Below are 24,659 nucleotides of genomic sequence, written 5' to 3'. Positions count from 1 at the left end.
ACTGTACTTGTCAAGAATTTCTCTGCAGTTTGTTTGTTCAACTTGTAAAGCAGCTGTGAGCTAATTTGAGCTTCACAGATCTCAAATCGATATTTATATATCTTTGGTGGATACATTCAAATCCACCAGAAAGTTTTAAAGACTTGTGTTTTTATTACTTTGTGTTTGATTTATTCCTTTCATTCCGCACTTTGCAAATCTAAACATATATATATATATATATGTCAAGTTAAGAACTGCTTTTAATATCTTGAAAAAGAAGCCAGAATTATATTCAACCCCCCTTCTATAATTCTTGTTATATTGTTAGGGAATAACACTGTCGACTTGTTTCTACCCAATATATTTGGAAGGCCCAAGTATGTACTACGGTCGTCTGCCTCCTGCATTCTCAGCGTTTCACATATTAGCATGTTACTGTTGTTTCCCATATTTGTGCTAAAGAATACCGATGATTTTGAGGTATTTATCTTTTGCCCTGATGCACCCTCAAATATTTTCAGCATATTCAACACATTCTGAGCTTCCTCCACGTTAGCCTTACAGTATAAATAACTGTCATCGACAAAGAACATATGGGTTATACTCGGAGCATGATTACAAACTTTGATACCAGACATTAGTTTTTGAGCCTCGTTCTTTCTGATCAGTACAGACAACCCTTCAGCAAAGATGATAAACAAGTAAGGGGATAAGGGATCCCCTTGTCTGACTCCTCGAGAAGGGCTAATCGGACCCATTACGTTCTGGCCATGAACAATATTGTACAAAACTGTAGTAACAGTTTGCATAACCAGGTGAACCCATCTTGCATGAAAACCCATCTTCAAAAGAATAACTCGTAAAAAATCCCACTCCACCCGGTCGTAAGCCTTACTCATATCTAATTTCAAAGTCATGAAGCCACCTTTACCCCTGTATTTTTTCTTCAAATAGTGCATGACTTCATAGGAGACCATCATGTTGTCTGTAATGAGACATCCAGGGATAAACGCACTCTGATTCTCGGATATGACTGACTCCAATAAAGCTTTTATACGATTAACAAGGACCTTCATAATGATTTTGACCAAAATATTACAAAGAGAGATAGGTCGAAGCTCTGAAATAACAGTTGGGAATTTTTTCTTTGGGATCAACACCACATTAGTCTCGTAGAAGCTGCTGTTCAAGGACCCTGTTCTGACAAAATCAAGAACCAGCAAAGCCACATCATGACCCACAATTTTCCAGTATTTTTGGAAGAAAGCAGGTGTCATGCCGTCCGGACCAGGGGACTTGTCCGGGTGCATTTGAAATAGTGCTTGCTTTACTTCTTCGTCTGAGATTTCTTTCAGCAGCTCCGTATTTTTTTCTTCTGATATGGAAGTTGGAACACAGTTGACAACTTCTTCCCAATCAACCTGTGTTGCACTAAAAAGTTCCTGGTAGAAATTGGTGATTAACTCAGATAAACCATTCTCCCACTCCTGCCTCTCTCCATCTTCATTTTTTAACTTATGGATACGATTAAATCTTCGTCGAGAATTTGCTGAGGCATGAAAAAATTTACTATTCTGATCACTAGTTTGAAGCCATAACTGCTTTGAACGTTGACACCAAAATATCTCTCGTTGCTCTAGAGTTAAAGATAACTTCTTTTTGGCCTCATTGTACCTTACTACTGAAATCTCATCATCCATACCTCATAACTGCTTTAAGTCTGCCTTACATTCCTTTATTCGGGCTGCAAAGTTACCAGTGATTTCCTTTCCCCAGACCTGTAATTTTTCACCACACAAATCCACCTTAGATTGAATATCAAAATTTGTAGAACCACACCAGGTGTCTTTTACAATCTGCTCACACATGGGTTCGAGAAGCCAGGCATTCTCAAACTTGAATTTTGCGTTAAACGGAGTTCTCTCAGGCTTTTTTGGCACCAACAAAAGAGGACTATGATCAGATTCTAAACCTTCCAAATTATACAGTTTTGCTAACAGGAACAATTCAAGCCATACCTTCGATGACAAAGCCCTGTCTAGCCGGACCTCTTGCCACTCTGCCGTACCCCTCCCTCTCTCCCAAGTGTACTGATGCCCCACCAAGTCCATGTCAATAAGGCCTATTTCAGTTAACGTCTCGTTAAAACCCTCGATCAACCATGTTGGATACAAAGCACCTCCCTTCTTGTCTTACTAAGAACAAACATTATTAAAGTCACCAATTACACACCATGGTAGGTTAGAATCCCTTGCTAAATGTCTTAACAGGTCCCAAGTTTTCCTACATTGAGTACGATCTGGTTCACCGTATAAACCTATTAGACGCCATGGAGTCATCCCATCAACTTTTACCTCAATGTCTATATGATGCTGAGAGAAGCTAAGAAGAGTTCCCTGATCTTCTTCTCTCTATAAGAATGCCAGGCCACCACTTCTGCCTTGAGGGTCAACCACTATCATACCTTCATACCCTAGCTGTCGTCTTATACTTTCCAGTTTATCTTTTCGACCAATTGTTTCACAAAGAAAAATAAACGTGGAATTTTCACGACTAACAACGTCTTTTAGGAACCGAACATTCCAAGGGAGCCCGACCCCTCGGCAGTTCTAACTGAGAGTACTCATAATGCATGGCGGGCCTGTAAAACAGGACCCGCCGAAAAGCCATTTTTTTGGTTGTCTGTATATTAGTGTTAAGTGTCCAGCATAAAATCATCATCTTCTTTTTCATTCGATTTGGGATTTATTGTTACTGGATCGTCTGTTCTACGCCTCTTTGGATCAGTTAATTGCAGACCAATAGTTTCTATTTCCATAACATTATCCTCCCGCTCAACATTTGAATTTTGCATGATATCAGAGACAATAGATAATGTTGACTTACTGATATTATTTCCTTGATTCACGCCTAACAAACTTTGGTTATTTGCCCTCTCAACCCTTCCGGATTGCACTACCTCTATCCCTGATCCGTTGGGATTATTTATCCCCTTCGCGCCAATCTCGGAGTTGCCATCTTTTCCTGCATCATCTTCCCTAGAATCTTTCGCCGGAAATGCACCACCCTGTTAAAGCCATTTAGATCCAATCATATGATTTCGCCTTCGAGGCCCAGCTCTCATCCACATTCCATATGGTTTCTCTATTGTCTCAAGTGGAGTATCAAAAATACGTTCACAGAACTTCTCACTATGACCAATCATTCCACAAATGAAACAAAAAGTGGGTATTGCTTCATACTTAAAGTTGACCCAACACCACTGTTCAGCACTCTTCTTTAGTTTCATTCTACGTTTAAGTGGCACATCCAATGAAATAGACACACGAACACGTAAATAATCCCGCCATACGCCAACAAAATTATTTGAATCAGATTCTATGAACTTGCCCAAGTAATTGCCCATGTCCTGAACTACTCTTTCAGACATGTAGCCTGTCTGCATTTCATGTAATTGCACCCACACATCCAGATTGTTGATTTGCACCGTTCTTGGGTTGTCACCTTCCTTTAGTCATACAAACACTAGTTGAAACCTACCAAATGTCCACGGACTGCATTCAATGACTCTTTTAATGTCCACCTCCTGGTAAAACTGAAAGATATATCTATTTAGTTCAATCTCCTTGACATATAATCCCCTCCCCGGTTTCCAAAGTGATGCCATTTTGTGTTGCATCGCCTGGAAATCTACAGATGATTCAGTAAGAAAGCGACCTAGGAGACACCATCGCACATATATTTAAGGCAACACCTCTGCCTCCCCTTCATAAGATAATCCCCCTCATCTTCCTCTTCTAGCCGGATTCTCGCAAAACTATCTTCCATCTCTTATTGGGTTCCTTCTCTCAGCCATATCCACGATTTATCGAAACAGAAAGACAAAGAGAACACAACTCGACGTTAAAAGCTAACACTCAAACCATGCCGGAGGGCAAGACAGATTAATATCGTAATAGGTAAAGTATATCTAAGCTAACAGGTAGGAGATGCCATTTACCATTCTGCTCAGATTATACTAAGTTAACATAACCTCCTCCGTATTATAACACCAAAAAAAAACCCCAAATTACTCTTTCTCTCTCCTAGGGTTTCTTCAAATCAAAATTCAATCTCATTTCAATCAACACAAATAGTTCTACGTACCTTGATGAATGGATGGATGATGATCTGTGGTTGTTTGCTGACTTTAATAAGCCGTCCCTTTAATTTAGCTTTTGGGTGGATTGAAAGGGATCCGGAGAGAACGTTCACTTCCCCTAGTTTAATCCGCTAGCTAGGGTTTTTAGAGACCGGAAGTGAGAGAGTCACAATACATATTATCTAAGAAAGCACATCATGGAAACAAGATACTGAATCCATTATACCGGAGGATTAAACAGATTAATATAAACAAAAAATCGATAACATGTATATATCACACTTTTTGGAGAAATAGTAACCGTAATCCCAACAATTAAATATGAAGAGATTCTGATGCCAATTGATAAAATCTAATAATTCTATAAATACATAATTCTCTAGAATAGAGATAGAGATCGAAACATCATATTTAATTATCGAGATTAAACTGAAAGCGGAATCGTACCTGAATTCATAAGGCAATAATTGTTACGGTATTTGAATCTGTATTATGTTCTTGATTATTGTCTTACTCAACAAAGAACTCCTTAAGATTTCTCAATAACTCTCTCCAATATGATGGATAGAAGATAATCCATGTTACGTTACTGGGGACTATAACCCCTTTTTAAATACCTTCTAATTAAATTTCGAAATAATGACAATTTTACCACGTTCTTACCAATCCTGTACCAAAACAACACTTTCTCAATCCTATGGCCATAAATACCAGTCTATTAAGCAATCCTAAAATGCGTATTAGATTACAAACCCCGACCCTATCACCTTTGGATGTACCAAACTTGGTTGGATACAACTTTTAATCTTGGGTAGTTCTTAATTAATAACCAATTGTATTGTTAAATACTTAAACTGAAGAAAACTAATGGATACTTTTTTAAGTACACAGTACATTTTTATCAATGAAATTAATTTTTTTTCTTTTGGGTTTTAAAAAAATTAAAATTAAAAATAAAAATTATTAACTATTATTAATAATTTAAGTTTCACCATTTCTCAATTTGGGTTATATATATAGGCACTTGCTCAAATGAGAACCCTCACTATTGTGAGAACTGAGATCTAATCTCAGCCACACAATTTTAACCCTGAACTAAATCACAACCACACATTTTTAATTTTTATTTTACACTTAATCTATTTCATCCCCTTCCATCTCATTTCTACCCACCACACCCACCACTACCTTCACACATCACCACCACGTACCAGCCGCCGTTACTCCGGCGCCGTCAACCTCCACCACCACCAGATCTGCTCTCTCTCTCTCTCTCTCTCTCTCTCTCTCCCCTCTTCCCTCTTCCCTCTTCATCCCGATTCAATTGCAGTCGACGATCCTCTCTCCTCCTCGCCGTGTCGACACCTCTCTGTTGCCGTCTCTCTCGCCGCCCCCTTTCTCGCATCATTCCCATCCCCCGCATTCAGATCTACAACTCCGATTTGATTATTATCCGATGAAACTCCGTTTGACCGAACGATGTTTTAAATATAACAAGTGGTGGTGTGTGGTAGGGATGAAGATGGCGTTGTAGTGGTGATGGGTGATGTTATTATGGTGGTGAAGATTGTAGGTGGTGGTTGGAGTGAATATTGTGATTTTAGTGTTGATTCGTGGTGTTTGATGAAGATCTGGTGGTTATTTATGTGTATACAGTAGTCGGACTTGGTGACCGTGGATGGATCTGATGGGCAGAAAGTGGCTGAAGGTGGTGATTTTTAGTTCCCGGTGGTGATTTTTGTTATAGTATTGGTGATTGTAGTTGATGAACGGAGTTGGTGGCCGGATCTGGTGGGTACAGGCAGTGACCAGTTGTGGTGATTTTTTGTTTGCTGGTGGCCGAATATGGTGATTTTTATGTTTCCGATGGTGATTTTATATTTTGATGGTGGTGATTTTATATTTGACAGTGGTGATTTTCTGAAGGTCGCCGGAATTGGTGGTGGCCGGAAATGGTGGTTGTCGGTGATTGGAGGAGGTGGTAGGTGGTAAGTAGAAAGAAGATGATGGAAGAGATGATGGTTGGAGATGATGATGATATTTAAAATGAGTGGTCTAGATTAAAAATAAATTTAAATTTGTGTGATTGAGATTAGATCTCATATCTCACCAAAAAAAGTTCTCAATAGAGTAAGACCCTATATATAGGAGGCTACTCCAATAGAAACCAATTTAAAATAGAAACTGGAAACCAAATAATTTTTTTAAAAAACTAATTTGAAATATAACACATATGGTATGCAAATCGATCGTTGAGAGATGTATAAAAATACAGTGAAATCGGATTTTAAAAAAAAATTACGGTTTGACGGGAAAAATCAAATTAAAAACGGAGGGGAAAAGCTGAAATTGGGTGTGGGAGGGTGCAGAGTAGTTGACTGGGGTGATTTAGGGGGACCACTAGATTAGGTAGATCTAATGACTTAGATTAGTTTCTAGTTTTTATTTTAATTTTAGTTTGTATTTGATCATTCCCCCTATATATATATATATAAAAAAAAATAAAAGACGAACAAAACACTCTTTAAAGTAGCATTTTAAACTTGAAAATACAACATTATCTAGCATTTTTGGTAAAAATTTGTACTCTAAATAGTGACAGTTAGGACGAACATCCAAAATTTTATTACTCTTATGAAAAATGCGTAATATGATATTTTAAATGTAAAAAGAATTTGATCCTCTTTCCAGCAATGCGTAATTGCTATTACCTCTCCTAGAAATGCGTGCTATGTATGTAATACCCATATGATCCATGCGGTTTCTTTTACTCCCATATGTAATGTTCTTTTACTCCCACATGTAATGCGTAATGCGTAATGCGTAATGCGTAATGCGTAATGCGTAATGCGTAATGCGTAATGAGAGCTATTAATTAAAAAAGAAAAATTAAATTGTAATAAGTCTTTTGCAAATGCGTATATGCTATTATCCATTCGCCAAATGTGTAATACGCTAGTATTTATGACCTCCTCATCAGCTTTGTGATATTCCTGTCGTGGCGCTAAAAATCTTGCTATTTTTAGCCTTCGTCCTGGGAAATATTATAATTTATTTAGATCCATCCAACAAATTAAAATCTAATTGGACTCTTTAGTTGATCATATAATTTATCCCAATAAAATAAATAGCTAATATAATTAATATATTTATATGTAACCCATAAAATAATAATTATTATTAAAATGATAATAACATATTGTTGCCGATGTGAGCTTTGGGTATTATGGCGATGATTACAGATACCAGATTCGAACCCAACCCATTGACATCCTTATACTTATTTATAGATATAAAATTATGCTTCACTCAGGGTTATAACATCTAAATTAGCATATTATGAACGAATATAATAATACAGCGGACAAAGACCAAATATACCCGATTTCCAACAAAATATGACAGAAATACCTTATCCTGATATATATGGCCAATTCTACCAGCATGATACGCATTCAGAGAGTGGGTAATGTGTAATATGCATTTTTTATAACAGTAACATGTCCTAATACGCATCTCTCCTAGGGGTATTATGTCCTCATACGCATCTGGGTATATCAAGATACCCTATTTCAAAATGTGTATCCTTTATTCGTTAACAAAACTTACAGATGGTGTTCTTTCATAAATCCCAAGTAGAAAAGAGTTAAAGATGATGAGCCTAAATATGTCCAATGTATGCGTGAGATGTATGTATATATCTTTCGATTCAAATTGAGAATATTTGGTTTCAAGAGTGCGAAAATGTGTATATACTCATACAGATCGTCAGATGTAGAACACAAAGAAAGGGATGTAAGTTAGGTTTAATAGGTTGATTCAGATATTGATTAAGTTGCAGGTATTGAAGAAATATTACGCATTCTCACAATGAGTAATGGGCTGCTAGAATTGGCCACAGATTTAAAAAAGAGGTATTCTTGTATATTATTTTTGAAATTGTGGTATTATTGTCATTTTTTCTAATACAGCTAGGTTGAATTAAATATGGAGTAAATTACAGAGGGGTGACCGCATTTTACATCGATTTTCAAAATAGTTGCCAAATTTTCAAATTTTCAAAACATTGACCAACTTTTTGTTCCGCCTTTCAAAAAAATGGCAGCCGTCAACTCCCGTTTAAGAGGATGGCAAAATAATCCGATCCGAAACCCGAAATTTTGGATTTATCGAACCCGATTTTTTGGATTTCGATTTGGATATGGATTTAATTTTTAAACCCAAAAATTTTTGGATTTGGATTTGGATATTAGGTATACCGATCCGAAACCCGATCCGAAATCCGAAACTCTATCCGAACCCGATCTGAACCCGAAATCCGAAAAAACCCGAATTATTATATATATAATATTAGAATTTTATATATTACACATTATAATATCATTATATATATATATATTAATAATATACATTATACATATTATTATATAATTTTTAGAACATATATTTTTATATTTATGTTAAAAAATAACTAATTATAAAGTTTAATTAAATATAATTATTCAATCATTTAAACGGGTGATAAGGTTTATAAGGTTAACAAAATATTTTTTAATAATAAATTTAAAAAACTGGGTATCAATTGAGTTGATTTTTTAAATATTAGCTATACATACACAATTAATGATGTGGTGTAGTGGTTGAAGATGACACGTTAAAACTCTTTCTCTACAAGTCGCGTGTTCGATCCCAAGCACTTGCAATATCAATAATTTTACAAATTTTCAGATCTCGGATTCGGGTTCGGGTTTCGGGTATGAATATCCAATTCAAAAAAATTTGGGTTTCGGGTATACCCGAATCCGATCCGAAATCCGATGGATCGGGTTCGGGTATTCATTTTCGGGTTCGGGTCGGGTTCGTGTATGGATAAAATTTTCGGGTTTGGATATGGATTCTGCAATACCCAATCCGATCCGACCCGACCCGATTGCCATCCCTACAGTCCCGTTAAGTATTCACCGTTAAATAATAGATTTAAAGCGTAAATTACAGAATGGTGGCTGTTCTTCGTACTTATTTTTAAAATAGTGGTTAAACTTTTATAAATAGTTGAAATCTTTTTTCACCTTTTTAAAAGAATGGTTTCGTCAAATTGCTACCCGGACTCACATCTTTATTGTCACAAAAAAACATATGATATCGCTAAATAAATAGGTACAAACACAACTTAAATAATTATCAGTTTTTTCACTTCTTCTGATTTAATCGAGTGTCCGACTTCTATATTTTTTCAACCTCCTCACACAAAAATATGAATAAAAAATTTAGTAAAAATATAGAGAAGAGTATCCACCCATTGAAAAAACTTATAACCAAAGTGATCTTGATTTGTTAATCGACACCTATTATTAGGATCAATCTAGGAAAACTTTTTAAAACTCTTCCTAAAATGAAAATTAAAAAATGTCATTATTTAAAAATTTTAAAAATATAGCCACTATTTAAAAATAAGTGTGAAGTACGGCCACCAGTATGCAATTTACACTTTAAGGGGTCATTTGACATATCTGAACGATATTCTCAGGACCACTAAATTTTCTGTACCAGAAGAATTTCTTAACTACTCATTCGAGTCATTTGACAAATCTGAATCAAATTTCCTGAATAGATTAAAAATTTTAAAATGTGAAATAAACATGTAATATCTTAAATTTAAAATCTTCTAATTATCATGTCCAACATCATAATATTTATAATATAAAATCTTTAAAATATTTATGTAATTAATAATTCTGAAACTTATTTTCTAATTAAAAAATTTAATTAACTAGTAGACATGTAATAATGACAATATTTATCATAAAATAAATTCATTTTTGGCAGATTTTGTATTTAAAATAGTTCGATTATAATGATCAATTCTAGGACCGATTTACTAATTAATTATTATTTATGACATCTAAAACTATTTTTGAAAGGAACAACCTAGGTATATGAAGCATATTTGTAATGGTAATATACTGGTCTACGTGAAAGAACCGTTCATATAGGAATTTTTAGCATATAGGAATTTTTAGTCCATTCGTCCAGAAGAATTTTGGTTCATCCAGAACTTTAAAGGAAAGACAAATGATCTGGACGACTCCATCCTTCTCATCCGGTTCAAACTTGCTCGTTCCAGCGTTATCAAATGGCCCCTAAATATATTAGTTAAGACTTATGAAAGTTGTTGTCATCAATTTTTTTGAAAGGTGGGAAGAAAAGTTGACCACTATTTTGAAAATTTGACCACTATTTTGAAAATCGATACGGGATTCGCCCACATAACCTATTAAAGCTCCGATGTCCGCAAGGGAAACAATTTGATCGAAACAAAACATGATCAAAACTTCATATAAACTTTATGCATCATGCTGCTGGTAGGAGTATCTAAAAGTCGGTCTTTAATTTAATGCTGGTGGAGCACTTTCAACAACATAGTACATGTTATAATCGGAACATATGTGTCGTTGATTTGGGAAGCTTGTAATGTCCTCAGAACTGAATAGAAGAAAACCAAATAATTAGAATTTAATAGAGAAAACAGCTTTAGAGATCAATTACAATTACAAGGTACATGAACTTCTCATCTCTGCAACGTACGGCGAAATTGAATCTTTAATTATCCAACTTCTCAGGATCAGGTGACTATGTCTACTAAAGTTTCCTAGTTGATTTTGAATTAGTTTCAGATTTGAGATTCCTATTCCTATTACAACAAGGTTACAAGTCCCAGACTAGGCTATAAATACTCTTACTAACAGTGTGACTTCTTTGATTAATCGGTGGAATGGAAGGGCTTATACGCAAAGATATTATGATATTTTGGAGAAGAGGAAAAGTTTGCCTGTTTGGCACCAGAAATTAGAGTTTCTAAAGGCTTTCAAGGATAATCAGACGCTGATTCTTGTTGGGGAGACTGGGAGTGGGAAAACTACTCAGATTCCTCAGTTTGTTCTTGAAACTGTCGAATTAGAAAGCCGTAACAAGTACATGATTGCATGCACCCAGCCTCGGAGGGTTGCAGCAATGTCGGTTGCTCGTAGAGTTGCTGAAGAGATGGATGTATGTATTGGAGAACAAGTTGGTTATAGCATTCGTTTTGAAGACTGCACTAGTTCGCAAACTGTTCTGAAGTACTTGACAGATGGTATGCTTTTAAGAGAAGCCATGACTGATCCACTTTTGAAGAGATATAATGTGATCATTCTTGATGAAGCTCATGAAAGGACTTTGTCAACAGATGTTCTGTTAGGGCTTTTGAAGCAAGTACTGAAAAATAGGCCTGATTTGAAGCTTGTTGTGATGAGTGCTACTCTCGAGGCTGAAAAGTTTCAGGGTTATTTCTGTGGTGCACCCCTTATGAAGGTTCCAGGAAGACTACACCCGGTGGAGATCTTTTATACGCAGAAGAACGAGGATGACTATGTAAAAGCAGCAATTCATACTGTTGTTCAAATACATACATGTCAACCCCCTGGTGATATACTAGTCTTTCTTACCGGGGAGGAGGAAATTGAAGATGCGTGTCGTAAAATAAAAAAGGAAATCGGTAAGTTTGGAGATTCTGTTGGACCTGCATTAGTTGTGCCTTTATACTCCACGCTTCCTCCAGCTATGCAGCAGAAAATATTTGATCCTGCTCCTTCTCCTTTGATGCCAAATGGTCCGGCTGGAAGGAAGATTGTTGTCTCTACAAACATTGCTGAAACGTCTCTGACAACAGATGGCATAGTTTATGTCATAGATCCTGGATTTGCAAAAAGAAAAGTTTATGACCCACGAACACGTGTTGAGTCTTTGCAGGTTGCAGCAATATCAAAGGCAAGTGCCCATCAGAGGTCAGGGCGTGCAGGCAGAACGCAACCAGGAAAGTGTTTTAGATTATACACGGAGAAAAGTTTTCTTAATTATCTTGAGCCTGAGACATGCCCTGAGATTCAGAGTTCAAACATTGCAATAACGATGCTCACTTTGAAAAAAATAGGTATAGATGATCTGGTCCATTTTGATTTTATGGACCCTCCTGCCCCTGAAACACTAATGCGTGCATTAGAGCTTTTGAATTACTTGGGGGCTTTGGATGATGAAGGAAATTTGACCAGGCTGGGTGAAATCATGAGTGAATTGCCCCTAGACCCGCAGATGGGGAAGATGCTTGTTGTCAGCCCAGAATTCAACTGTTCGAACGAAATTTTGTCTATATGTGCTATGCTTTCAGTACCCAATTGCTTTCTCCGGCCTAGGGAGGCTCAGAAAGCTGCAGATGAAGCTAAAGCTCGGTTTGCGCACATAGATGGGGATCATCTCACACTTTTAAATGTGTACCATGATTACAAACAAAACAATGACGACCAATCATGGTGTTATGAGAATTTTGTCAACTACAGGGTACTCAAATCTGCAGATCATGTGAGGCAGCAGCTAGCTTGCATCATGGCTAGGTTCAATTTAAAACTCCGCAGCACAGACTTCAACAGCCGACACTATTACATCAACATAAAAAAGGCCATGTTATCGGGATATTTCACTCAGGTGGCTCACCTGGAGCGTACTGGAGACTATTTAACCGTCAAAGATAACCGAGTGGTTCATCTACACCCATCAAACTGCCTTGGTCACAAACCAGAGTGGGTAATTTATAAGGAGCATGTCTTCACATCAAAGGATTTTCTCCGCACAGTAACAGATGTTTGTGGCGAATGGTTGATTGATATTGCTCCACATTACTTCGATCTTGTTAACTTTCCGCATTGTGAAGCAAAGCGCGTTCTTGAAAAGTTATACAAAAAGATGGAGCGAGAGCAGAGATACAAAGACCAAAAGGTAGAAGGTATCATTGATCACCGATGACCTCTTGATTCGCTGGTACCAAGCTTCCTTAAGGACAGTTGAAGGTTCCAACCCTGCAGAAGTTCCAATATTAAATGTATTACTAATATCATGTATAACTGTAATTCTTGTATAATATTAAAAGAAAATTGTGGAAGTTACAATTGTTGAAAATTATTTGAGATGAAAGACGAATGGACCTTTATATGTTATGCATTGAAAAAATTCTGTTCATAAGAGTAAATATATTATTCAATACTACAAACTGCAGACAACAATTTAATTTCTGTTATTGCACGACAATGGTAGCTTTGGCCACAGTTTCATGCAAACTGAGAACAGATTTCTCTTCGCGATTTTGAAATTTCCACCATCTACATTCCTGTATTATACCAGCATTGAAATTTAGGACTAAACTGACCATAAATTCCTTTATCAAAAAAATACTTCACTAATTAGCATGACAATATAATAGCTGAATAAAACAAACAACTTTGAGGCAATTTAAACCACCAGGATCTGGCTTGTTCCCAAAATTCTGCAAGACCTCTTCTCTGGCCTGTTTCTTACAATCTTGATGCTGTTGCACTCTACGATAAATTCATCAAGAGTCATCCCAAAACTTTTATTGGTTTCAAGTTCGATATCTTTGAAATTGCTGTTCAGCAGTATACCAAGGAAGTCACCCTGGCTAGTTTCTACCCCTTCAATTTCTCTCAATCTTTTATCAATGATACTTCTTATGGTAACTTTACTTCCTTTCCGATTTCCTTCATCTTCTTAGCGTTTGGTTGGCAAAAGACTACAATAAAAAGACTTAGTATGTATCAAAAAGACTTGGTATGTATCAAAAAAAGGGAGGGGCAAAAAATCGAGAAATCATCTAAAATCTATACCTCATTCCAGGAATATATATTGATTGGGAAGCCTCTGTTACAAGAGCAGACTGTTCTCTTTGGAGCTGAAAAATCTTCCTTCTTCAAAACTAATACTAAATTATGCACGAGAAATGACATCACTTAAACAAATTTTCTAAATAACGTTTACATCCACCTTCCAACTGCGTATCAGCGGAAACCATCTTCTCCCATCCATTCATTATGTTGTCACAACTAAAGTACATGGCAAATAGCATATTCTACATTCAAATAAGAAGAAACTGCATAAGTTTCGGTAACATCGACATAACAGGCAAATGGTTATATTTAATCTTTCGCACGTGACTCTCAGTTTAATTAATGTTTCAACATTTGGTGAAGCCCCAAACAAGACATTGCAAAGGGACACTAGCTATAGTAAAATACATGACATTTATATTTTTAGTCTTGTACATGGTACTTGCAACAGACTTGCAAAAGAGTGTGAGGGACGAAAACAAGTATATAAACACAATAGTGCAATACCGATTCTTAGCTAAAAAATACAAAAAATAGTTCAATAGCTACTTGAAGTAAAACAAAAATAATAATGTAGGATCAACTAAAAAGGAACCAGCAGTGCGGAACATCATACAGTCAGAGTTGCGTTGTTGATTTCTCACTGCAGCAAGATCAAATAAATTTCCCATAACGAATGCTAGTCAATCACATACCGAGTCAAGAAGCGGAGCAAGCCATGACCGAGCAGCAGCTCGGGCAATTTTAGCAGCTGCCTCGGTAATTACCCTATCCCCACCTCGACCGCATGAGCAAGTAAGATATTTGCGACCTGTCAGACAATTTATCAGGAGTAAGTGATCAAGTTTCCAATCTCAGAACAAAGTTTTCTGACATTTGATAACTACCTTCTCCCTCGATACTGAAGGACACTCTACAGAATATGCAGCACAATGAAATTCATGCGTCGCGCAGCTCCTCCATACCGACGAAGCGTGGCATTAGGAGGTTTTATATCTTCTGTAACTCCAGGCCAGCTCCCAATACAACTCTCTGATTTTTCTTCCTCAGTAGTTTTCCCCCATTTATCTGGGAAGGGTCTGCTGCTCCTCCAATTAAATCGCCCTTTGAATCATAAAGAAATAAATTATATCCTATATATAGTTGGTGTAACTGTGTAAGGCATTTAATATAATACGGTTGTGTGCTTTGGTCTTCATGGCTAACAATGTCAGGTGTTAAAACTATATAAAGACTCACTCACCCCCTAATTCCAACACATACACGGTGGAAATGATAATGTTCACAATAAACTCTAATTATTTCTAATAAATTTATAATAAGCAATTATCGACAATGTAAATAAGTTAAAATTTAATTTCACTAAAATAAATGGAAAAATTATTGAATGTAGTACAACAATGATGCTGATAAAAAAATAAAAACTATACTTTGTTAATTTCAAAATTACAAAAACACAAAAATACATAAAAATACATTCTACAATTAAAAAAAATCATATATATATATATATTACTACCATTAATAGTAAATAAAATCAAATAATAAGACTAGATTAACAAGCATTGCATTTTTTTAAAAAAAATAAAATTTAAAAAAATATTTATAAATCATCTCACGAGTATAAAGCTAGTTATAAATAAATCGAATAACGGCCACTTGATGAAATTCAAAAAAGTCAGTGCTAAACAATTAATGAATTTCCGATTATAACACACCACATGATTGCATATAGCTGCAGCATGCAACATAGTGATCTCCGAAGATGTGCAACAACAGATGTAGCCTGAATTTTAGAGTCCATCCTTGCTAATTCATCCGTGACTTCACCACAGCGCAGTTCGAGTAAAGATAATGTTGCTGGTGCAGCATCCTTATATAGCTTCTGAAGCTTGGATTCGAAATAATCTCGGAGGCATCCAAAACCAATACGACTCTTGAACTTTTTCTCATCAAAACCCCCTTTCACACCATCACGCAGATGGCGCAATACTTCTGCATCCTCATGTGATATTTGCCTGCGGAATTCCTCATTTGAAATCATGCTCTTCTCCTCGGGCAATGCCACAAAATATGGCCAGCAATTCTCTCCAAGATAACTGCTTGCACTTAAATAACGACGGTCCACTTACCATCGATCAGTAGACTCCTGCACAAATCCATAATAATAATGAATTAGAAAACCTAAAATCACAACAATATAATTAAATAGAACTAATAGATAATCTTAAGGACCAAGCAACCAAGCAAATCAATTTATACCAAAATAACTAAAAAAAATTAACCCTTGTTAACATTCCCCCATAGTACCAGTGAATTATTTTTGGTAAGCAATAATTTTCGTGTAATCGTGCCCTAAAACACAAAACAATATTGTTTTTACAGCTATTGTACATATATACAGACCAAAACAATGAATAAAAACTTAACCCTTGATGGCCTTCCCCGATACTACCAATGATATATTTATGTCTTTCTGATAAGCAGTAATTATCATGTAATCTTAAACATAAAACACTAATTTATCGCATATGTTTTTTTTAGCGATACAATAAGTTTTATGCTCTTCCTAGATATGGGAGAGGTGTGACAATTGGGCCAAAATCCTTTTAACAGCAGTCTTGTCTTGAGTTTTTTTTTTATTTTATCCTGCTACAAGACTAGCTATATTGTCCTTATCTTTCTTCTCTTTTTAGCTCTCTGCGCAATCCAAAACATCTGTAATATATAGTTAACAGAATGTGTACCATGAAATATGAGTAGATAACTACTAGTCACTGAATTTAAAACCAAAATAGGAACTATACGAAGCTGGAACACAATGCTTCCTTCTATAACAGCGGTAATCCCTACGGTCCAAACTATAGGATCCATTTCTATTTCATATTAACCGATTAATTATACAACCTCAATAAAATAATTTTGCAATAATACCATGAGCCTGTTATCAAATTTGGAAACCACCATTACTCTTAAATATTGGATCAATTTTGCGATTGGTGTCTAATCACAAAGACGACACTACTCCACACTACTCTGCTGAAGAAACAAAAGATGGTGAGGGAGGGGGGGGGTAGCAGGCCAGTGTTTTCACCGTGAAGAGGATTTCCTCAGGCATTCTTTCTGGTTCGCCCTTCTTTGCCTGCCAAATGTGAATTTAGCATACCAGTGAAAAATCGCCAATGCACAGTGCAAATATTAAAGAGTAGCGATATAAGTATAGCCACATTTTCAAAGTGATTACCTTAAGAATGAATCCTGGAGTATCAATGATAGTGAGATTAGGACAAGGGCGTATCCAGCTCTCATTGCAATTGGGTAGAAGAAACTGCCACTTTCGTCTTCTTCAAAAGTGCCTCGGTCCATGACTTACTGGTTCTGCAATAGTTGATTCTAAAACAATGGGATTTCCATATTCTTCAGAATCATCATCCTGTTGTACACGTCAAGATTTAATATACATCTATGACTGCTACCAAATTTGTAAGACATCTTCATTCTCTTTACAACTTGCTTGAACGGATTAATATTATTTTATGTACATTTTCCACACCTAAATAACTAACTAACAGCTATGGGTGAAAGTTATCTAGATATCCCTCCAGGCTATAATACTCCTAGTCTCACTAAGACATTTCCACTTCTGCATGTGCTTCCCCAACTATAAATATAGGGAAAATAATAAAGCATTTGAAGTCCTAGTTTGAGACTAATCCTAGCCTGAAGGAGATACTCTATTTACATGAATTATTTGGGTCTTACGTAGGCATAGCACAAGTTCTTTACAGTGTTTGTTTTGTCAAAGGCTTTCAAGCTCTACAGTGTCTGAAATAAACATTAACCTAAAAATTGCAAATACAGTTGTATAACACCTACAGCAAGCCGACAATTTATTAATCAAAAGAAGACACTTTCTGAAGGTGTCTTGATTTCTAAATTTAACTATAACTAAAGTTTTGAGACAAAGACACAAAAAAAGGGCAACCAACAAATTTTCACAACTGCAAAATCAGTCTTATTCACATTCCGAATCAGTAAAATGCACAATTTATGTCTTCTACTAGCATCAACATACTTTCCACTTTCCGTGCTAACTTACACATTCCTTACAATTTACAAATTTCTTGATACGTCATTGAGTCGATTGCTTTCATAAAATTGTGTTGGTAATTTATGCCTTCTCCACCATTATTACTCATACTTGTATAATGTATTGAAAGTTTGTTAATTATTGGAGGTTAAGGGTATTAATTAAAAACTAATTTTCACAGTCGTAACAATCACCCCAATTCACATCAAATTCGTATTTAGGGTTTTGTAAACTTGGAAATTTGATACCAAACTAGAATAATTATAATTATAATTAATAGTGAGTGATTAGTAAATTACTTGAAATTGACATCGAGGCTCAAGTGCAGTAGAATCATTGATTGTTTGAAGAATCAAAGGCCTTCGAGTGTCCATTTCCACTTCTCGAACATTGAATCGAAACCCTAGGAGTGCTTCGAGTAGCAAGCTCTTTACATCGGACTGACCGCCTATTGTCACAATCTCCGGGATAGGAAGCTCCTCTCCGACGCAACAGCCGCTGCCTGTAGACGATTGTAGGCTTGAATCGCTTTTCAAATTCAATAGCTCATTGATTCGAGAAAGAGGAGGAAGTGTCAATCAATCGCTGATAGGTTATCGCGGTGTCTTTTGGAGTAGGACAGTTTTAATTGTCGGACGTAGTTTTAGTCGGTGTCAACATCAAGAAGAAACCATCTTCTCCCATTCATTTATTATGTTGTTACAACTTTAAGTACATGGCAGGTAGCATATTCTACATTCAGATAAGAAGAAACTGCATAGGTTTCAGTAACACACACACATAACAGGCAAATGGTTATATATAACTTTTGTACGTGACTCTCAGTTTAATTAATTTCAACATTTGGTCAAGCCCCAATCAAAGACATTGTAAAGGGACACAAGCTATAGTAAAATACATGACATCTATATTTTTTTTCGAAATATCAAACCCTAATATAGATATGTAAAGATGTAATAGTTATGAGCAGAAATTAACCTTCAATCTATCGACAAGGAAAGCAGGGTAGATAATTTCCTGTGTTTGACCCATTTTCACCCTCGTAGTAAACCAGTCGCAAGCAACTTCGTAAAATGATTACCCCGTAACTTTCTGAAAACCGATTACTCTTATTTAGAACCTATTTTAATGAGTCTAGATCCATAAGGTAAACCAATGGTCTTGGCCCATATGTATTGTTTCCTACAATAATCAGATAAGATGGAGTATGAATATTAAAATGAAATGACAAATAATCTTGTAATTTGTTGCAACCTAACTAAAATAACAAGGGGTTAGTTCTCAAGATTATGTTGGTATACTATAATTCTCTTAAGTTCCGTTTACTTGGACGCAACAGAATAAAGTGAGAACGGGTGAAATTTGAGCCAACTCGTAGGATAATGAAAACTTTCATCACAATCCAAAAACTACTCCTAGATTGTAATGAATATCACTTGATGCCATTTTGCACACAGTCTATATGAGATTAACCCAATTTAAGGCTTATTAATTAACCTTTACATATAGTTGGATTATAAAACTCAAGATTTACAGCATCTGTCATAGCGCGCCAACTTGGACTGTCTAAAGAAAATCAAATCATGAAAAATATACAAACAGATACATATGGACACAAAGAATGAATGAACATATCATGTAATCAACCAACTACGAAGAAAAAGCAAAATCCAAATACCATGTTTTCGGACAGCGCGAATGTCGCAGGCACTACACGTGGCAGAGCAGGCACTAAACGTGGCAGAAAATCATCAGCTAGTCCAATTGGCTTGGATTTAGCTTCTTCCAGCATCTTTGCCTGCTCTCTTACATCTTCAAAGAAAATTTTGTACGGATTTCCTTTAAACCCCTGCTTTCTCATGATCTTCTTTGATTTCATTGGCCTTGACTACACCCAATTCAAAATTCTCCAACCCAAATTAGAAATCCTATAGCACAAACACTCCGAAACACATGTAAATTAAGTCACTGATTGGAGACGGAAGGAACTCGGTGCAATTAACAATAAAACAATTAAGAGCTAATGCCTATATAATTAGCTGGCAGTGAAGTAGTGACATTAATGTAGTAGTAGACAAGTTGTTAATCAATAATCACTATGTTGTTGTAGCGTAACAAGACAAGCATGTACCTTGCAGATATATAATTATTCAAGACATCTATTAACATGCTACTTAAATTTTAAATGTAAAAATTTGGATAATTTTTAATTGACCGATTTCTGCTATCATAACATACACTGTAAAATATAATACAAATTACGACAAGTTCATTCTTGCAAGTTAAGGATTTCATTATATTATGAAGTGCATGTAATAGAATTTACTACCTGCAAAACTTCTTCTCTAGCATGAAAACTAGAATAATTTACACTTTTTGAAAACACCTCCTCTACAGACTTGGTATGTATCAAAAGAAGCAGAGGGGCAAAAAACCGAGAAATCTTTTAAAATCTATACCTCATTCCAGGAATATATATTGATTGGGAAGCCTTGATTACAAGAGGAGACTGTTCTCTTTGGGGCTGAAAAATCTTCCTTCTTCATAAATACTACCAAATGATGTACGAGAAATGACATCACTGGTAAAATTTCTAAATAATGATTTACATCCACCTCACACTGCCCATCAGTAGAACCCATCGCTTCCCATTCATTCATTATGTAGTTACAACTTAAGTACATGGCAGGTAGCATGTTCTACAATCAAATAAGAAGAAACTGCATAAGTTTCAGTAACACACACACAACAGGCAAATGGTTATATATAATCTTCACACATAATGGCTTCATGCTGCTTTTACAAACCAAAAGGAAAGGAAAACGTGGCATAATGTTGAATCAAGTTTGGGGGTTTAAAAATCAAAAGAGCGAGGGAATGTCAAAAAGATACCTCTACCAGTTCGTAGTGGAGCATAGCTGTCATGATATACAAGTATCTTATACTGGGCCTATTTGCCTTAACAGGCAATTTGTTGATTATGGTTAGGGTAGACCAAACAATTGCACAACAAACCAGCTTGATAAACTAATTACAAGAATAAAATGAAACTGAAAATAAATAAAGAAATTCTTTGGAAAAATGCGTGCATGTGCAAAACAAAAATCAGACAGGTTATGGCAAAAGAGACAAACTGAACATAAGATCTTAACATTAATCAAAAGTCAAAAGTCAAAAGATAGCACAAATTCATTTCAACGCGAAAGAAAACTAGGCATCCAACTAAAGCAAGTTGTCATCCGACTTTATATTTGAAAGAAGTCCAAGTAGAAATTTGCTATCGTTGACCCTCACATCATCAGAGTTTTTCAATAGAATTCGCAGGTAATTCTTTAGCAACAGTCCCTGAGAACCTTTGAAAAGCAGACCATCCGGGATACCCCTGTCAGCATCAGCCTTGTGGATAGGATCATCCGCAGACTTCTCAGACCATTCAATTATATTAAAGCATATGTTGTACAATACAAGCCCGGACGAACTATTTCCGAATGGAAAATCCAAATTCAAAAAGAAGCCAGATCTATCAAGTCCCTGCACTTGTTCAAGATTGATACTGCTACAATTTCGCAACTCAACTAACATTTCCTTGTCCAAAGTGAAAGTTCCACGATCTGAGAAATCAGTAACCATGACCATTTGAAGATAACTGTGGTCCTTAATCGAGGATACCAACATGTGATGAAGACGAATCAAGTCAAAGGCATGTTCCCTAGTAGGTGAATACAAATCATCGTTGCCATCTTCCATAGCAACGTCTGGAAGCATGAGATAATCCCGAGCTCGTCGGTCTGAGTAATAGGATAATTTTTTGTATGAAACAACTACGAGACTATAACTTCGAGGCGTATAGGCGACATCAAAATGAATGGTAGGGAGTTTCTTACGCTCGTCGTTAATACATATTTCAGCGCAAGACCAGTGCTTGACTTGGAGGGAATGAATGTACTTGAATTTGTTAAGAATTTTGGGGCAGTAGTCATATAATGTTTTGCAGGAGGGATGTTTTATGGAAAGGGTCTGAACGAGACAAACAAGGGAATTGAATTGCTTGCAAACTGTTGAGCACTGACCTAATAATTTCAAGTCATTGAGGGTGTCGAATGGTGCATCGCTGTTGCTCAGTGTTGTGAAAATCTTAATGACAAGTTCGTCTGGTAGATTTTGAAAAAAAACAAACTCATCATCACTCTGTAAATTAAGGCCCTTATCCATGCTGCTGCACATATACAGATATTGGCATATATGTCAGGAAAAATAAAAAAGCACAAAGTATTGCAATTTTAACTAGGAGGGTCATAACAACACACACAGATATAAAGTATCAATACCAATATAAAACTAGCGAAATATCAAATTTATCACCAATTAATTCTGGGTCTCAAATTGGTCAATTTTCACACAAATATGCTAACTTTCGGCGATAAATTTGATATGTCCTTTGCTTATGACCGACTTTAAACGTGGTCTATGTCCTTTGCTTATGACCGACTTTAAACGGGGTCTATGTTCTTTTGCTTATGACCGACTTTAAACGTGCTCAATTTGAGATCCACCGACTTTAAATTGGCCAATTTGAAACTCCGAATTTATCATAGGTAAATTTGAAACTTTGCTAAATATATAATTGTCAATTAACTCGATTCGTATTTACCCTTCGTTAACATCATGGTACATAAACAATAGGCATATATATCAAACTTAAGAAGAAAAAGAAACAAAATTCAATTCATCATAGACAAACACGAGAAACATAAACAATGAACCTTAACTATATATATTTGTGTGTGTTTCTATCTACTAATACACTTACTTGATAGTTGAAAGCCAAGCCATCAAGCCCGTATCTGCTATGGTCCTCGTAAAGATGTCGCCTATTTTATAAAACTTTTTTACCTTAATTTTATACCCTAGTGCTCGTCTTCCCCTATTTATAATGACCCCGATAGTCATATTTTGATGTGAATTCGGATTGGACCAAGTTTTAAATCAAAATTTTGAAATAGCACGCCTTTTCGGACACGGAGAGTACTGCACACTTTCTGGTTCTGATGCAATATAACGGGTCCTTCAAATGCAATATAACGGGTCCGATTCGGTCCTTACCATTTATTTATACATCAGTCCGATGTTAAAATAATTCTTATTAACCTATGATCAGTGCAATTCACGAATTGCTTTTAATACTTAAATAATTTTTAATAATATATATATCTTAAAATTATTATATTTTGATACTCTCTGTCCTATTAAATTTTATACATTACTTTTTTACACACTTTTCAATACTTGTTTAAAATATAATTCCACAATATTTTTTAATTTTTTTTTTTTCTGAATAAAAGTTTTATGTTTAAACTTTTATTCAAAAATTTTTTTTTTAAAAAAAACATTATGAAACTATATTTTATGGAAGTCTCAAAATACGTGCAAATAGTGCATGTATATATCCTGTTGGGACGGAGGTAGTATATAGTTTCAATAGTTGAAAAATAAATTGAAGAACATAATAAGTTATAATTATAAATGTTTTGTGATAATTTGAGACTTCACTGAAAATAAATAATATAATATAATATGTTGTTCACGGGACTCGAACCCTAAACCTGTAGAAATTGAATATAAAAGTTTAAATATAATAAGCTGTTGACAGGGTTCGAACTCTGAATTCATGAGAGCAGTTTAAATATTAATATAATAACATTTTATTATTGCATCCAACAGTTCTCTATCTATCTGACTTTAGATTTGACAGTGGTTATTTATCGTACCTAACAATTGTACTGAACAACTAACTACCAAACACCAAACAGAGGTTGTTCTATTTATAATAGTATAGTATAGATAATTAAAACCTTTTAAAATAATGATAGTTGAGAGTATTAATATTTTAGTAAAAATATTTTACGCCCCTAAATAAATTATTCTATTTTTTGATAAAAATAAAAAAATAATGATTTTGGGGTTAACAAAGGTTAGAGCATCTTCAATTATGAACTCGTATTAGTTAAAAATCGTATATGGAACTCATGTATAAATATTAGGTAAAAAAATTGCACTACAACCAAATCATGTGTTAGCAAAAATTTAGATGTCTTCTATATTTGTTATATCTTCTACAATTTTATCCATATTTAAACCTAAATCTACACATTAATACATACATATATTTATATAATATTTAATACATATATACTAAAATTATTATTTTATATATAATATTTTTAATTTATATAATATTAAGTGTGAAAATATTATTCTCTTATTAACAAAATTTATTAATTATTTTTAACAAACAATATATATAAATTACAATATATATTAGTAACTTTATACTAAATATATTTTTGTTATATTTATATGTTATTATATTTTCAGTTTTACTTGCTCTGTCTCAGCCATTTGTATACAAATGGTTTGGGCACGGAGGACGAGAAGCATAATAAAATAATATTACTTTTGTTAAGATAGTGAGATTAGAGAGAAAGAAAAAGTGTAATTTAGTGAAAGAAGTATAAAGTTGGTTAAAGTGGTAAGTGGTGGAACCATTCAATATTTAATGAATAAAGTGAGTGTAGTGGGAGAAAGTAGTGGGTGTAGTTGATTTTTATAATATAAATTTTTTACTATATTAGGTAAGTTTGAAATGTATAGAATTGAATGAGACATCCAAAAAATGAAAGTGTATAAAAATGAATGCGACAAAGAGAGTAATAATTATTAAATTAAGTATTACCTA

At 35.0% G+C, this 24,659-nt stretch overlaps 2 protein-coding genes and 1 pseudogene across 4 annotated transcripts; 1 reads left to right on the top strand and 2 right to left on the bottom strand.

Moving 5' to 3' along the window:
* The first annotated feature begins 5,968 nt into the window (after positions 1–5,968).
* LOC141713849 (putative pre-mRNA-splicing factor ATP-dependent RNA helicase DEAH2) lies at positions 5,969–12,958 on the top strand. The gene is made up of 2 exons (XM_074517417.1): positions 5,969–6,111; positions 10,870–12,958. Exons 1-2 carry the CDS (start codon positions 5,969–5,971, stop codon positions 12,956–12,958), a joined length of 2,232 nt encoding a protein of 743 aa, XP_074373518.1.
* LOC141711627 (uncharacterized) lies at positions 10,608–22,994 on the bottom strand. Of its 3 annotated transcripts, XM_074514205.1 has the most exons (6): positions 22,734–22,994; positions 21,218–22,139; positions 20,383–20,622; positions 19,602–19,811; positions 18,902–19,105; positions 10,608–13,739 (listed from the first exon to the last, which is right to left on the bottom strand). In XM_074514205.1, the coding sequence occupies exons 1-5, from the start codon at positions 22,871–22,873 to the stop codon at positions 19,058–19,060; spliced, it is 1,560 nt and encodes a 519-aa protein (XP_074370306.1). In that variant the 5' UTR covers positions 22,874–22,994; the 3' UTR covers positions 10,608–13,739; positions 18,902–19,057. The 3 variants fall into 3 exon arrangements, with proteins under 3 accessions (XP_074370306.1, XP_074370307.1, XP_074370308.1); XM_074514206.1 differs by lacking the exons at positions 10,608–13,739; positions 18,902–19,105 and having other exon boundaries at positions 19,601–19,865; positions 22,734–22,992; XM_074514207.1 differs by lacking the exons at positions 10,608–13,739; positions 18,902–19,105 and having other exon boundaries at positions 19,601–19,851; positions 22,734–22,990.
* On the bottom strand, positions 14,229–18,607 carry LOC141713848 (dynamin-related protein 5A-like; annotated as a pseudogene).
* Positions 22,995–24,659: the final 1,665 nt, after the last annotated feature.

Source organism: Apium graveolens, chromosome 3 (genome assembly GCF_009905375.1).
Source record: "Apium graveolens cultivar Ventura chromosome 3, ASM990537v1, whole genome shotgun sequence".
NCBI classification, from domain to species: Eukaryota; Viridiplantae; Streptophyta; class Magnoliopsida; order Apiales; family Apiaceae; genus Apium; species Apium graveolens.
This window is presented reverse-complemented; position numbering and strand designations above follow the sequence as displayed.